Genomic DNA, 16,544 nt, shown 5'->3' with positions numbered 1-16,544 from the left:
CCTAATATCTGGCTCTGGGTTTTTTATACTAATAAGACCTTCTAACAATTTGTGCTACAGTTTGCTTTTTTTTCTAATACATCAACAACTCAAAATTCTAAATTAGTAAAACCAGATCAACACAGAGCATCACAGAATTTGATACTTGCAGAAACAAATTATCTGCCATCCTCTCTGCCCAGTTTGGCCATGGCCATCCCCTCTGCCCAGTTTGGATGTGGTTCCTCAACAGAGGCTATATATTCCCTACTCCACTCAGGGCCAATAGGACTAAGAGTTCCGGTCCCATCGTGTGAGGCTTTGCATAACTCCTGCATTCCTAGGCGTTTCTATTTGGCTCTTCTCTTTGAAACCTTAGGGAGCTTGGCCCACCTGCTCCTGGGCAGAGTTTACTCACACATGCCACTCACATCATGTTGCATTGCCTCAAGCATCTACTACTGGTTACTGCCTCCTGCAGGTGGGATATAATGCTCCCAGCCTGGCAAAAATATGTGCATTGAAAACTGGAGTCAGTGCTCACGGCAAAAAAGCACTGAATATGCTGGCTTGTTCTGTGTCAACTTGACACAAGCCAGAGTTATCTGAAAGGAGGGAACCTCAGTTGAGACCCGAGCTGTAGGCAAGCCTGTATGGCATTTTCCTAATTAGTGACTGATGGGGGAGGGCCCAGCCCATTTCGGGTGGTGCCATCCCTGGGCTGGTGGTCCTGGGCTCTATAAGGCGGCAGGCTGAGTAAGCCATGAGGAGCAAGCCAGTGAGCAGCACCCCTCCATGGCCTCTGCATCAGCTACTGCCTCCAGGTTCCTGTCCTGTTTGAGTTCATGTTCTAGACTCCTTCAATGATTGATTGATTCATTGATTTCTACAATGTAGAAGAGTAAACCAAATAAACCCTTTTTCTCCACAACTTATCATCACAGGGATGGTAACCCTAACTAAGGCAGTGGGTTAATAAAAACTCATATGGATTTCCACTTAAGCTGGGCAGTGGTGATACACGCCTTTAATCCTAGCACTTGGGGGCAGAGGCAGGTGGATTTCTGAGTTCAAGGCCAGCCTGGTCTACAGAGTGAGTTCCTAGACAGCTAGGGCTACACAGAAACCCTGTCATGGGGAAAAAAAAAGAACAAAACAAACAAACAAGGAAAGAACATCTCAAAGAACGAGATATTGAAGCACAGTAGGAGGTCAGGCAGACTGTAAATGTTGGATGCCATGTGGCCAGTGCTTGGAGAAAACACACCTTCCAAAGATGAATCTGAAGACGAAGAGCACTGGCTTCAGAGGAGAGAGACCAAGTCTTCTTCACTCATAATAATGCTACCACATCCTATACTGAGCATGTAACCCATGCCATGGCCACTTCATTGGTCATTTCTGGTGAGAAGTACTGCTTGAGAATAAAAGTATGCAGGAGGATACTAAATGAATGACAAATAACATTAGATTCTAAATTCTACTAGTGATAATTAATAGTTATAATTTCTTGATGGGGAGGGTGCTCTGCTATTATGATGGGAAAAAATGTTTTTAAAGCTATTAGAGGGTTTTCCCTAGGCTTCCTTCCTTATGGAAAAGCTGGGTGAGGAAGCCACTGTGCTAAAAAGCCAGTGGTATTCAGTTTTCATTCTCAGAGAAAGAGAAGTATCTTCTGTTGCTACATATAAAGAAGTCACAAGAATACTCTAGATGGGGTGGATGATTGGATGCACCAACTCACAGCTCTGGTTCTGGGTCTGGGCTGTTGCTGGATTAGTCAGCCCGCCACCTCTCCTTCATTCTCAACACCAGGATGAGCTCTCCAGTATTACCTTGGCTAGCTCACCCCATGTAGTAAGCAGCAAGGGGCGAGGCCATTCTCCTGCTCTCATGTCCTTGGGATCGGCTTGCCCACACCTAAACCACCAAGACCAGCTCTATTGTGTTGCCTAGTCAAGGTATGGAGACGACTCTGCCTAGTTCTGCAGCTGGTGAGAAGCAGGACCAGCTTTCTCCCTCCAGTGACCTCAGGGATGGCTCTCCACAAGAAGGAGCTGGTCCTGCAGACCCAAAGTTACAGGATCTCTTGACACAGGACAGCAACAGGATATCCAAGAGGAGCACAAGTCAGAATCCAGTATTGATGATGTAGCAAAAACCAAAGACCTCAAATGCAATGAACATTTGCAAATAACAACATATGGACTAAAGGACTGTGTGATTCACTGTCTCACACTACAACTTCCACCATGAGATTTTTCTTTTCTTTTTTTTTCTTTTTTCCTTTAAATTTTATTTTGTTTTATCCAGGGGTAGGGGAGGTGTTTGCAAGGGTAGAGGGTAGATTAGAAGGGACAGGGAGATGAGTGGGATCGAGATGCATGATGTGAAATTCACAAAGAATCAATTAAAAGTTAAATTTGAAAAAATAAGAAATAAAAAGAATACCCTCATGATGTTCACAATGGTCCTTCAACGTCATAGGAATTGCTAAGTTTCATGAGAAGCGACTTTCCACTATTATCTTGAAATGTCACTTCACCCAAGCCTGGGCTGACCTAAGTAGCAGAGTGTTTGCTTTTCGCTGAAGGTTTATAAATTCCTGTCCTTGCATGCCATGTCCCCTTCATCACTCACTTCCACCAAGCCTGTCAAGGAGGAGAGAATCCGTGTCTCCATCTGAGAGCTCTAAGGTGGCTCACCTCCTCCTCAAGCTCCTGCAGAGACTGTGGTCCCATCCCCACTTCTGTTCAATGCTGAGGTGGGCAGTTATGCAGTCTTCGCACTTAGAGATTTACATACATTCTCATTCTTGAATGTTTCAAGTCCTGAGTAAACTAAAAGATTTTTCTTACAAATATCCAAGCTTTGTGCTCTTAATGACAAAACTTAGTGAGCCGGAAACAGACATATATTAAACTAAATGACAGTATGGCTGTCTTTTCCTTTTAGGGAAATCAGTTTTTTCTTTGAGATTAAAAATGAATTATTAGGGCCGGGCGGTGGTGGCGCACGCCTTTAATCCCAGCACTTGGGAGGCAGAGCCAGGCGGATCTCTGTGAGTTCGAGGCCAGCCTGGGCTACCAAGTGAGCTCCAGGAAAGGTGCAAAGCTACACAGAGAAACCCTGTCTCGAAAAACCCAAAAAAAAAAAAAAAAAAATGAATTATTAGGCCTCTGAGTCTCCACTGGTAAAACAATACACAGTGTGAGCTACATGCTCAACATTGTGTCATTACAGCAAGGTCTCTAGATGTGAATTTGCAGTTAATCCTCCTTCATTATCTCCATTAGCAAACAAGCATGTAATTACTGCTCTGCCAGGCGAAGACATTCAAGCTCTAGCCTTCCCACAGACTCCAAACATTCAGGAGCTGCTAGCTACAGTTCATTATAATATATGTCACCATGATCCTACTGTGTATGTAATTAAACACCACCCATGTGGCAAACCTTCAATATCATTTTTAGTATAATTTGTTACCTTTTAGATACAGTAATTATAACGGAAGTAAAGTACACTAGAATAAAGGTAAATTTAACCACCTGGTCTGTAAGCAACATTATAACCAATTCTACATGTATTCCATTTTTAGTATTTATTAAGGGGAGAAATTTTATTGAACAAAATATGAAATGTTTTTAAAGTAATCAGTTTTAATCCCATAATTCTCTCCTCAAAAATCATCACTACCATCAATCTGTGTTTATTTTGATATTTTACTACATAGGTACATATCTATAAATAACTACATATGCTAAAATATGTAAGGCAATATTTGTTGCATAGTATTATATAGTTTAAAACTGAATTAAAAGGGGATAGATTTTCTAAGGTAGTTTATAAATAATTCATAATTGAAATATGACAATAAATTAGCATGTAACATACTGAAGCATATAAGAAAAAAGCATGTTGTCGAGTAGTGTTGGAGTTTTATGGTAACATATCTAATCATGGGTTTGTAAGCCTTCCTAAGCTGAGCTTATTCAAATTCTTACAAAACACTAAATATTATTTTAAAAAGCAAAAATAAAGCTCAACAGGAAAAGAGACTAAGTTTCAAGTAAAGTCAAGGGAGAGATCCTCACTAACCTCAGAGCATTTCCCTGTACATATGTAAGTGGTGTGTTACAGGTCATTGACTTAAAAGTAATTGAAACAACAGCAGTTGTCATGGCTACATGTAGTAACTCAACCTATTATGTGTTAGGCAGTAACCCTGCAAACACATTGTAACTGATGCTTTCTTAAAACTTCTATTTCATTGAATTTTCACAATAGCTAAGTAAGAGAGATATTAATGCTACGCATTTCTTACTGACAATAAAAGTAAAAATCTACACTGGATAATCAGCTGTTGGAGATCACAGGATCAGCAATGAGTCTTTACACTGATCGTGCTCCTAACTACGGCAGATGCTCATCCCTGGCTCCCAGTCCTGGGACTTACACTTCCTCAAAGCCCACAAAAGCCTTACAAGCTTGATCTGTAGAATGGGAATAGTAATGAATTCTATGCACCAGAATTAATGAAAATTGGCTAGACAGTTTATGAGAAAGTGATCATCTAAACATGGGGATCAGAATGTTACTGATGAGACAAGAAAACTAAAAGGTGAAAACGAAGAAAAACTTACTTGTCTCTTCATCAAGGTTTTCCATGAAAAACAGTATATTCTTGTAAAATTTCTGCTGGTTTTACCTGGCTTAACATAAAAATACTATACGAAGGCCAGGATGAACCAGTATTCCGCAACCATGAGGATGGTGTAGAGTGAGCTGGCAGGGAAGAGTGAGGTAGAAATGATGCCTTGGAAGATGGGTGCTCTGACAACTGCCTGGAGTCACCATCCAGCCAGACTTACTACGATCCAAGTACATGTATTTCCTACACTAGATTCTTAGAACAGAAAATAAAATTCAAACGCCTCATGCCCATCCATTCATCACTTTTTTTGTTGTTGTGGTTTTGAGATAGCATCTCACTAAGTAGCTCTGCCTGGCCTAGAACTCATTATGTAGACCAAGCTGACCTTGAACTCACAGGGATCTGCCTGCTTCTGCTTCTAGAGAGATAGGACTAAAGATGTGTGCCACCATGTCTGGGCATTGCTTTAGATAAGTCCATAGGACTTTGAGTTTTAAAAAAATTCTTTCATATGTATTATCATAGTAAAGACCCTTTAAAAAAAAGACTTGCCAAAAAACAAACAAACAAACAAAAAAACAGAACTGATCTCAGGAACTGGGATTCAACATGGTTAATAATATTTTTTTAGAAATCTCTGTAAGCCTATGTATGGTAGTGTGTGCATGTGCTGTCATTTAACAAAAGTATGCCTGCTTTTTTGTAGTTAAAGAACTCAGTGAAGTGCCACTGTATAGAAGATAGGGCAAAATGCAGGAATTAGGAAGGATGGTCAGTAAAGGTCCCGGTGAACATCAGTAGCCCATATGCAGACTAACCGCTGCTTCTACTGAAACCGTAAACTTGGTCTGAGCACTTTTTGTCCCCTGTCACAGCACTGGCTCAGACAGCCGTGAACCTCACACCCCTTGTCCTTTGCCAAATGTTCTTCCCACCCTGTCACCAGCCCTCGGTGTGGATCTGCTCAACACCCAGCTATGAGACAGTTGAAAACCCCAAGCTCCTAGGAGGGTGGTGAGCTGGCAGGCACCTGGACAATGTGGTACGCGTTCTCAAACGCCCTCACATCTCACTGGGCTTCCAAGGTGACGTGTCACTCTTACTGCCGAGCAACACAGAGTTGTCTAACCCAGACAACCAGCTATGAGCCCCAAGCCCCAGGCTTCATTCCTGTTAAGGGAACTAACCAGGTGATTTGTGGTGTACTAAACCATTCTACAACTCAACATGCAACTTTTTGAGAATTTTCTGAAGTGATGATTTTTATGTGTCTGGTGACTTCTATCCTTTCTTAATGTCTGTATTGTTATTGAGTTTTAAAAAAGTGTTTACAGCTATAAGTAAAAAACGAAGAAAGAAAGCAAAAGAAAAGGACCAAAAGGGTCACATATTTTCAGCAGTAGTGGTTTGAATAAGGCTAGCCCTGACAGGCTAGTACATTTGAATACTTGGTCTCCAGTTGGTGGAAGCGTTGGGAATGATCAGGAGGGGCGGCCCTGTTGGAAGATGAGTGTCAGTGGGCTTTGAGGTTTCAGAAGCATCCTGCCATTCTCACTGTGGTTCAACCTCCTGCTCCCTGTTGGAGACAGAGTTCTCAGCTGCTGCTCTGGTTACCTGCTACCTCCATCCCATCATCATGAACTCTGAAAATGTAAACCCCAAATAAGCTCTTCAACAAGTTGCCTAGGTCACGGTGTGTTGTGGGATGCCTTTCTGTACGCTGTGAATATGTGTTACTCTCATTGGCTATTAAATAAAGCTGCATTGGCCTATGGCAGGGCAGGATGGAGCCAGGTGGGAAAATCCAAGCGAGATAGTGAAAGGAGAGATGCCAAACCGCCATCCAGGGAGCAACATGTAATAGGATGCAGGGGAAGCCACGGAACATGTGTCGATACATAGATTAATAGTGATGGATTAAGTTATAAGAGCCAGCTAATAAGAAGCCTGAGCCATAGGCCATATAATTTGCAATTAATATTAAGCCTCTGAGTGGTTATTTTATAAGCGGCTGCAAGACCACAGGCCAGGCAAGACTGGAGAAACACAGGACAGCCGGGTGGGGTGAGACCGGAGAAATGTAAGGCTACAATGGTGTTTTATCACAGCCGTAGGAAAGAACTAATACATCGGCCATTCCTTTTTGTAATTCACGGTTTTCACACCATGAGATGCGATGCATGAACCCACAAGTGTGCAGAGTCACACCATCAGGAGTCATAAGGGGGACCCTCCAACCAGGAAGCCCCGCAGGTCACTCACCTCCAGGGCGCTCATGCTCTCCATCCGTGTGCAGTAGCATGGCGATCGGCATGCCCACGTTCTTGGATCTTCCCGCTACAACCACGTTTTTCCCAAATGTTTCAATTCCTTAAAAAATACAGTTTGTTTAAATGCATGACTAACAAGAAGAAGCAAATTAAACATATGAAAAGCCGACTGAAATGTTCTTTAAAAACTTCTAATTAAATTTGGATTTCCTACCCTGTCTATAGCATGCCCTCGCTGGATTATTTATAAATATTTCTTTTTACACTTCTTGGGTTTGCCATTTCCTCTCTCATTATGTCCTCATTTGAAAAAACCACAAAAATTCTCATTGCCATTAAAGTCATTTTAAATGCTGAGTTTCATATGAAGTGTATAGTCTTAAAATATACTAACTGCTAATTAGACTAGAAATTCATACCACAATATTAAGCACAAATGACAATCAGCCTCCTAGCGAGATGGGGATAACATAAAGTGGAAGGTGCACACACTTTACTTCTCAGAAAGAAGTGAAGTCAGCTCTCTGCCTTGTGGGGTTGCCATTTCTTCACAGGAAAAATGAAGAAATTGAAACTGAGGCTTATCCAAGAACTGACAGGCAAGTGTGTGATTGTAGAATCTGCTTTCTCTTGGAGAGTCTGTCCATCAGTTAAGAGATCAGCAGATTAGAAAGGAAAAGATGTTTCCAAAGGAGAATTGACCGTGGTGGGGGCAGGGAAGCCACCAACGTGCAAAGCCACAGAGCTTCATGAATGTACCCACCTGCTGATGAGGGCAGAATGTGTCTAGCACAGTAGAAGTCTACATGCTTTTATTAAAAAATTACAGTCAATAGACATGGTTCTTGTAAGATTAACTCATTATCAAAGTAAGAAAATATTATACACTTTGGAAAGATTGTCATCAAAATGCATAATTCAAAAGTAGGAAGACATGGCCACATTTGGAAGGTTCATTCACTACAAGCTACAGCTGCAGTTGCCTATCACATGGCACATGCTCTTCATTTTCTTTTATTCTGTCTTGTCCTGTGACATTCACAAATGTATAGCATTTTTTATAGACTTTAGTTGTATGCTTATCATTTCAGTCACTTGTAGACAGAGGTAGCTCTACCCAAGCAAGGCCCCAGAGCTCACCTGCATCTGGCATCCATTTCCCACAGACCCACGTTACCAACCTGTTCTCTTTATTATTTCCCAAACAGCACCGGCAGTGGCAGGTATCAGAGAATGCTGATCAAGGCACAGTCTTCCAATATTGATAATATGAAATCCATCTACATCTTTTTCTGGGGTGATTCCATTGCATATTGTTCTTTCATCCACATGGTCTGAAAAGTAAATGTAGTTGGTCTCCTTTAAAATTTACATTTATGGGAAAGCCCACCAAATGAAAACTGGGGATCTATAGATAGATAAGCTGTAAGAGACATAAAAGTATCATTCTTTTCTTGCCATCAAAATAGTAAACCAAAATGCTCTTGAGTGATAGCTGTGATCGGCTGCATGTAGAGCATAGGCTACTGACAGACACAGTAGCTGGACTGGTGAATTGTGGGGAACTGAACAATCCCAAGGAAATGAGGCAACAAGTAGGTAGAAGTCTTTGCCTCAACATGCGTGCAGACTTAAGGGATTTGAGTCCACTTTTCTCCACCACAAGATGTTTCCACTAATTGGTTTCTGTTAAAAATGTGGACACTATAGATTAAATGGGGTAAGACAGGAAGCCACAGAGGCTACCCAAATGTGGTGCACAAATTCTACTAAAAATCTCTGGCTAAGCCCTAACGACATAAAGAAAAAGCAAACATGTGAAAAGGTGAGAGGGTTGGCAAGGAAACGGGGTTACAGCTGCGGCAGGCCGAAGGAGAAATCTCACTGGAGTTGTCAGTCTGGTACAGGCATTTTCCAAAACCCTCAGCCAGCAGATTTAGTAGGAAAATACTGATCCTTGCCCCTGAAGATCCGAAGAAAAAAGGTGTCCACTCTCCCCATCTCTATTTACCCTTTGGTTCAGGTCCTAGTTTAATATGATAGGGAAGAGGAAAGAGACAGAGAAGTCACAAAGGAATTGGTGAAACTGCTCATGAGTGGCACAGTTGTCTCTTCTGGCCCTCTAGAGAAGTCGGAAGATAATGACAAGGACGATCAAGGTCAGTTCAGTGAGAACACACAGCACAGAGTCCATACCAAAGACCAGGGTTGTTTCTGCACACAAGCCACGGGCATCAGAAGACAAAATGATTTTTAAGTTACTATTTATAATACCCTGTAAACAGCAAAATTCTTAGGAATAAATTTTTCTAAATTTGAGAACAACTTCTGTAATAAGGATACAAAAGACTGCTGACAGGTGACAAAGTTATACTCTGCTCATGAGCTGGAAAACTCAATAGTATTTCCATTTCCCCAAACCGACTTATAAACTCACTGCAATCTTAATCCTATATGGCTTTCATTAGATTCTGAAATATATTGAGAGATGTGTTTATATTTTTAACACTTGGCACTACTATATTATCTAATATAAATTTAAGGTGAAATATTTCTTTCAAGCCTTGAAAAAAATAAAACATTCCAGGCAAAGTTTTATGTTAATGGATAAATCTCACATCCTTAGCATTATATAAGAGTTTTGAAAATTCATTCATATATTCACTCAACTAATATTTGGATGTGTTCCATGTGATATACCAGACTTTTTCTTTGGGGCTCCCACCCAGCTCCCAAATCATGACACAGAGACTTCTTATTGGTAATGAATGCTCAGCCTGCTCTTATGCTTGCCCCACTAGCTCTTATAACTTAACCTGTTTCTCTTCACCTACCTTTTGCCCCAGGACTTTTTACCTTTCTTTCCTTCTGTAGATCTTACTCTCATTGCTTCTCATGTCTGGCTGGCTGGCAGCTGCCTGGCTTCTGACTCTGGTGTGTCCTTCTCTTTCTCCCTGGTTCTCTTTTCTCTCCTTTGCCTAGATTTCTCCCCCTACTTGTTCTCTCTGCCCACCAGCCCCGCCTACCCCTCTCCTGCCTAGCTATTAGCCGGTCAGCTTATTAGACCAATCAGGTGCCTTAGGGAGGTAAAACAAATGTAACACATCTTTCCGTCATTAACAAAGGCAACAGAAACAAATGTAACACACCTTTACACAGTTACAGTAACATTCCACAGCACAAACAAATGTAACACATCTCTGGCCAGTTACAATTATATTCCACAACAATGTGTCCAATGGGGAGTTAGGATACTAGGTGAGTCAACAGACAAATTTCTGTCTATCCAACTTACATTCTAAAAGCATAAATATTTACCCTCACGGTTTAACTGTAGTCTCAATAACTATTCTTTGGATTCTACATAAAAATAAAAAATCAAGGCAGATAATACTCATCAGGTGTCTACTAGGCCACCATCCAAAAACTATTTTATCATTGGGAGGTGAGGGGACAGAAGAGGAATGTGAAGTGAGTCTAACCTCACTGAGCCGCTCCAACCCCCAATTTGGGTCTTGTAAAGGTTGGAAATGAAGTGGGTGGGATCCTCTAGGCTGGCAGTTCTCAACCTTCCTAACACTGTGACCCTTTAATACAGTTCCTCATGTTGTGGAGATCCCCCAACCATAAAATTATTTTCATTGCTATTTCATAACTAATTTTGCTACTGTGTGAATCATAATGTAAATATCTATGTTTTCTGATGGTCTTTTATGACCCATGGGGTTGAGAACCACTATTCTAGGCCATATAGGGATATATCTCTTTCTCCATACACCCACAGCTTCCATCTCCTGCAGCAAGGAGACTTCTCAGGATGCCTGGGAATTACTTTACAGACATCCTATGATGCTTTTGAATCTTAGCTTTATCTGATTCTATGATTCCCGGATGTGAGCTGAAGACTATCTAAGTCATCTAATGTGACGTGATGGGAGAATGTCTTTTTGTATGCTGTGAATATGTGTTGCTCTGATTGGTTGATAAACAAAGTCATTTGGCCTATGGCAAGGCAGCTTAGAGGCAGGCGGGAAATTCAAAAGGAGAGATAGGAAGAAGGCCAAGAGAGATGCCAGCGAGCCGCCCAAGGAGCAAAATGTAATGGGACTCAGGTAAAGGCACAGAACATGTGGAGATATATAGATTAATAGTTATGGGCTAATTTAAGATATAGAGCTAGCTAGTAAAAGTTTGAGCCATGCTCATGAAGTTATAATTAGTATAAGACTCTGTGTGTTTACTTGGGGGATGCAAGTGGGAAAGATTTGTCCTGATCACCAGCAAGCCGGGACACAGGAAATCTTCAAACTACAGTGGCCTATTCTTCTTCTGATGATGGAAAAATCCTGGTTTCTGAAGTTATCAGGCTCTCAAGCCCTATGTACAGTAATTTCTGTCAAACCTACATTAAAATCTCCAAGCAGTATATATCCTATAGAATAAATGACTCACAGAAGTATTTCTTTCCTAATAAAAGTTAAACCCACAGTAGATAGGAAGAAATGTTGCTTTAGGTACCTTGCATGCCAACATCTCAGGAACAATAATTTAGACTCAAGTTGCTCCTTAAGTATCCTTTTCCCCTGAGTTGTCTGGCCAGAGTATTTTTATAAATTAAATTCAATAATACAGAGGACCATAGACATAGCCTATAAATACATATATCTTAATTTCTTAAATAAAATTATTTTTAAAATTTTTTTGTGCACTGTTTTTATATCAGCTCCCTGTCTTCTCCCTCCAACCTCTTTCACACCTCCAATCCTGCTCCTCTCATATCATAGCCTCTTTTATTTTAGTCTTTATTGTTACATGTATATATAAGTGAGTAAGTATGTAAATGCAACCTGCTGAGTCCATTTAGTGGGGCTCATACATATTTTTTAAAAGATTTTTTTTTTCTCAAAGAACCAACTCTTTGTTTGGATACAGAAGATGGTTATTTGGCTCAAACTGTTTGGGGGGCACCCAGGCAGGGGGATCAGGATCTGTCCCTGGTCCATGGGCAGGCTTCTGGAACCCGGTGCCTGTGGTGTGACACCTTGGACAGCCTTGGTGCAGTGGGAAGGGGCTTAGATCTGCCTAGGCTCAGTGTGCTGGGCTCTGCTGACTCCCCATGGGAGACCTCAATTTGGGGGATGTGGGGATGTGGGTGGCTTGGGAAAGAGGGCTGGGGTGTGGGAGGAGGGAGGAGGGGGATCTGTGGATAGTATGTGGAGTGAGTAGAAAATTTCTTAATAAAAAAAATGAAGGAAAAAAATAAAATAAAAATTATATTTGAAACCAACAAAATATGATCAAGATTTTTATGCCATGGCACAATTTATGTGTCTAGCACTGTGAAGTTATTTTTCCATGTGTAAACTAAAATTAAAATTAAATATTGGATTTACTCAGTGTGTAAAAAAGATTTTTTAAAAAGAAATATACACCATGCAAATAACATTTTGAGATGAATACACTCAAAAAACAGATGATAAAGGAAAAAGAAAAAGATGGTAAGAAAAGCAGAATATTACTGTTGCTTTTGAAATTCCTTAATTTGAAGTGGTTTTGTTATTTTTGTGTGTGGTTGTGTTTTATTTTGTTTTGTTTTTGTTTTTGTTTTGAGAAGTCATCTCAAAAGACATGTCTATAAACTTGGACAACAAAAACACCCTTCAGATGGTTTACACCTGGGCATGCATGGAAAGAGACATTAGTGGCTACAGAGATAAAGAAATCCCTGGAAGATATAAATTGTCTCAGTAACTGACTGTCCCCACAAAGTACTAAGATAGTTGTAAAAGGTGCTTGCTCAATGCTGCCATCTAGTGGAAGTAGGTTCCATTTACAAGACAGTTGTCTGCCTCTTTTCTTGTCTTTTACCTCATTTAAAAAGTTACCTATAAAACTTTAAAGTAGATAAATAACATTGTCAGAATGGGATTATGGAAATCATGCCAAAATTATATGAAGCAAAAATTTCTTCTCAAAATATTGTTTTTAAAAGAATTAACCACAATTCACAGCTTATGACATAATAATTTATTTTTGTTGATACTCATTTTTAGTGTGTGTGTGTGTGTGTGTGTGTGTGTGTGTGTGTGTGTGTGTGTGTGTTATACGTATGTGTATGTGTTCATGTGTGTGGAAGCCAGAGGTGACATTAGGTGTCTTGCCCTGTCACTCTCCTCCTCACCTTTTGAACTATATTCTCAATGAATAGGAGCATGCAGATATGGCAAGATAAACTGGTGAGCAAGCCTCATGGGTGCTCCTGCCTCTGCCTCCCCAGTGCTAGGGCTACAGGCAAGCACTGTCATGCTCAGCCTTTTACATAGGAACCAGGGACCCAAACTTAGATTGTCACATTTGCACAGCACTTAACCAATAGAGCCAGCCCTCTTATGACACAGTCTTGATTTCAACCCCCAAATACCCAAATTTCAGTGAATTCTCTATTTTTCATCATAATTTAAGTATGTCCAAATCTGTCACCAAAAAAGCAAAAGCTATCACCTTGACAATAACCTATATTTACCCATTACACAAATAATCCATTAACCCAACTCTACTCCTGTTCCAACCTGGTTTCAATTTCATCCTGGTTCCTGTACCTATTATTCCTTTGGTGTCTTTTCTAAAAACCTAAATCTAAAAGACAAATAACTCAGATTGACTTCTCCTCACGAAATAATCGGATTTTAAAATTAATATCCCATACAAGTCCTCCTTTATTCTGATTAGTATATTTAATGCTAAAAATTCTTTATGAAGCAGGCAGCATTTTCTTCACTTACCAGATGGAGACACTGAGACAAAGAGGTGACCAGTAAATGGCATGGCCAAGACTCAAGTCCAGACAATTTTCTTATAAAACCCACCTCTTCCAACATCGTGTCTCTCCAGATATTAAAAGGTATAACATGAATGCACACACTTCAAACATTTACATTATCCACTAGCTTATATTGATACCCTGAAAATGTATCAACTATGGTTATGTATATTAGCATGAGGAATCAGTCTGCCTGGATCCAGACTTGGTTACTCAGAAGGAAGGGACTCGACCTCCGTGTTCTTCTCAGCAAATACCCATCACGACAGCTCTACCCACACAGGATGACTGTGAGGATTCAAACTGAATTAGTAAATAGAAAATCGTCATATAACAGAGACCTTAGTCCAGTGGATGCTGACCACTGGGACCTTGTGTACATATTATTGGCTTTGCATATAGAAAAGCACCTTCTCTCAGACCACCCTCACATTTGCTGAGGTCCCTCTTACCTGTTTCTTACTCTGCATTTTTTTTTTTTTTTTTTTTTTGGCTGTAGTACAGACAGATAACCAGTGCCATCTAGTGGCCATTAATAACAAAGTCACCAAGTTAACTGGTCACAAAGGCAACATGTAGACACAAATTTGCTTTTGTTAGGACAAACTAAATAGAATGTACTTAGAAACTCTGAGGAAGGAAATATAGTGGTTTGGAAAATAACTTTATAACATTTTAATTATGGAAGTTATATGTGATTTTGTGATATGTAATATGATGTTCTGCCACGTGCATATTTCATGTAATGGCTAAATCAATCAACACATCATGTATTTCCTTTTGTGTGGTAAGAATATGTAAATCTGCTTTTGTGGCAATATGTTATAACTATCTCATGATTTTGTACAATAGGTCTCTAGAAGCTACTGGTCATATCTAACCAGAGTAATAAATTCTTTGCCCAGGACTTCATAAACACTCTCCAATCCTCAATTCCTGTATCCACCATTCTATGGTATGTTTCTGAGATTGACATGTTTGCTTGTTTGTTTCTGTGTTTATGACATGGTCTCATGTAGCCTGGACTGGCCTTGAACTTACTATGTAGCCAAAGAGTCCTGACCCTCCTGCCTCCAAATGCCAAGTACACCAGGCTTGGCCATGTTTGACATGTTTTAATCCCACATATTAGTGGTATAATTCAATATTTGTCTCTCTGTGTGGTTTATTTCACATGCAAATCCTTTAAAAACACTTAAGGAGGTTGTTTTCTTGCTGTTTAGTGTAGCTAGAGTTTTCCTGCCTGGCCCACAGTCTGGACAAATCTTTGTCACCCGCCAGTCCCACAGCTGCTCAGACCCAACCAAGTAAACACAGAGACTTCTATTGGTTACAAACTGTATGGCCGTGGCAGGCTTCTTGCTAACTGTTCTTATAGCTTAAATTAATCCATTTCCACAAATCTATACCTTGCCACGTGGCTCGTGGCTTACCGGTATCTTTCATTCTGCTTGTCAGAGTGGCAGCTGGCAGTGAGTCCTTCTGCCTTCCTGTTCTTTTATTTCTCGTCTCTGTTAATCCCACCTATACTTCCTGCCTAGCCACAGCCAATCAGGTTTTATTTATTGACCAATCAGAGCAACTTGACATACAGACCATCCCCCAGCACAGCCAAGGACAGACCATCTCAGACACCTGCACTCAGGCCCGTGGTCCTAATCATCCTCTATGCGTACCTGCTGGGTAAAGAAAGCTACGAGGAATCCAAGAATGGCCCCAACATTCCACAGCAATTTAGTTGTATTAAGATGACCGTATTTTGAATATTAATGTATTATTATTATTTGTATGGTTCACAACCATTTCTCTCATTCTATAATGTTATCTCTTCATCCAGTAAAAAAGTTGATGACTTCTAATGACTTCTTTACTATGGATCAGTTTTTAAATTTGATATTTTCTCACTATTTTTGCTTTGCTTGGGGCGTCACATCCAAGAAATATGAGTCACATAACAGTCAAGCATGTTATCATTGGCCAACTATGTATTTCTTTCAAAGATCTGATTGGGAAATGAATATTTCTTATTCAGTTCAAATACAGACATAAAGTGTGTCCTCACAAGTATCCCAGACTTACACCCACATGACATTATACAAGTATAGAAGAGACCAAGAGGGTTAGCCTATAAATATGAAAGGTAAATAAACAAGAGATGACAATGTAGTGTAATGTCTGTGAGTGGATCCGAAAAAACAGTAAACAGCAGGGAGAGGCAGGAGACCCCTCTGCCTGCATGAAGCAATGGTAAGAACTAATCTGTAAAACCCTGACATACACAAGAATATTAAGTCACTCCAAGAGGATTCAACCTGCATGTAAATGGGGGCATGCCAACCGACTGGCATGTTAACACTGCATCCTGTGAAGTGGGGAACTGAGTGGGGGTCAGGGAGAAATAAGGGACAGGGCCATGCTGAAAAGCAAGACAGAATTCCAAAGGAAGCAACACCTGCTCAAACTTCACATTAAGGAATTCTCATCAATATCCATGATGTTGAATGTACATATAAAAGATAAACTGCTTAGGAAGGAATTTGGCCAATCAGTTCATCATGCCCTTGAAAAGGTGTTTTGCTCCACATCAGTTGCACATCGAGCCACTGATCACTATGCAAACCACTCTTGATATGGTTTTATTTAAAAAATAAAACAAACCAACAAAAAAAATAGATACTTTAATTCTTCCGTCTAATGTTTTAAAAGATAATATGGTGGACAAATACTAGTCACACTAGTTTTTATGTCACTATGTATTTACAAACCACAATAAGATTAGTTTTTTAATACCTGAACAAAAATTGTTAAGAGACACAGAAAA

General features: G+C 40.2%; 1 protein-coding gene across 1 annotated transcript in view; it reads right to left on the bottom strand.

Annotated features, from left to right (window-relative positions):
- Mthfd2l (methylenetetrahydrofolate dehydrogenase (NADP+ dependent) 2 like) overlaps positions 1-16,544 on the bottom strand; it is a 106,405-nt gene that overhangs the window by 73,864 nt on the left and 15,997 nt on the right. The window contains exons 4-5 of the mRNA XM_042257620.2: positions 8,085-8,237; positions 6,896-7,003 (exon numbers count right to left, since the gene is read on the bottom strand). Coding sequence (XP_042113554.1) covers positions 6,896-7,003; positions 8,085-8,237 — 261 coding nt within the window. The remainder of the gene's footprint in view (positions 1-6,895; positions 7,004-8,084; positions 8,238-16,544) is intronic.

Source organism: Peromyscus maniculatus, chromosome 10, assembly GCF_049852395.1.
Source record: "Peromyscus maniculatus bairdii isolate BWxNUB_F1_BW_parent chromosome 10, HU_Pman_BW_mat_3.1, whole genome shotgun sequence".
Taxonomy (NCBI): Eukaryota; Metazoa; Chordata; class Mammalia; order Rodentia; family Cricetidae; genus Peromyscus; species Peromyscus maniculatus.
This window is presented reverse-complemented; position numbering and strand designations above follow the sequence as displayed.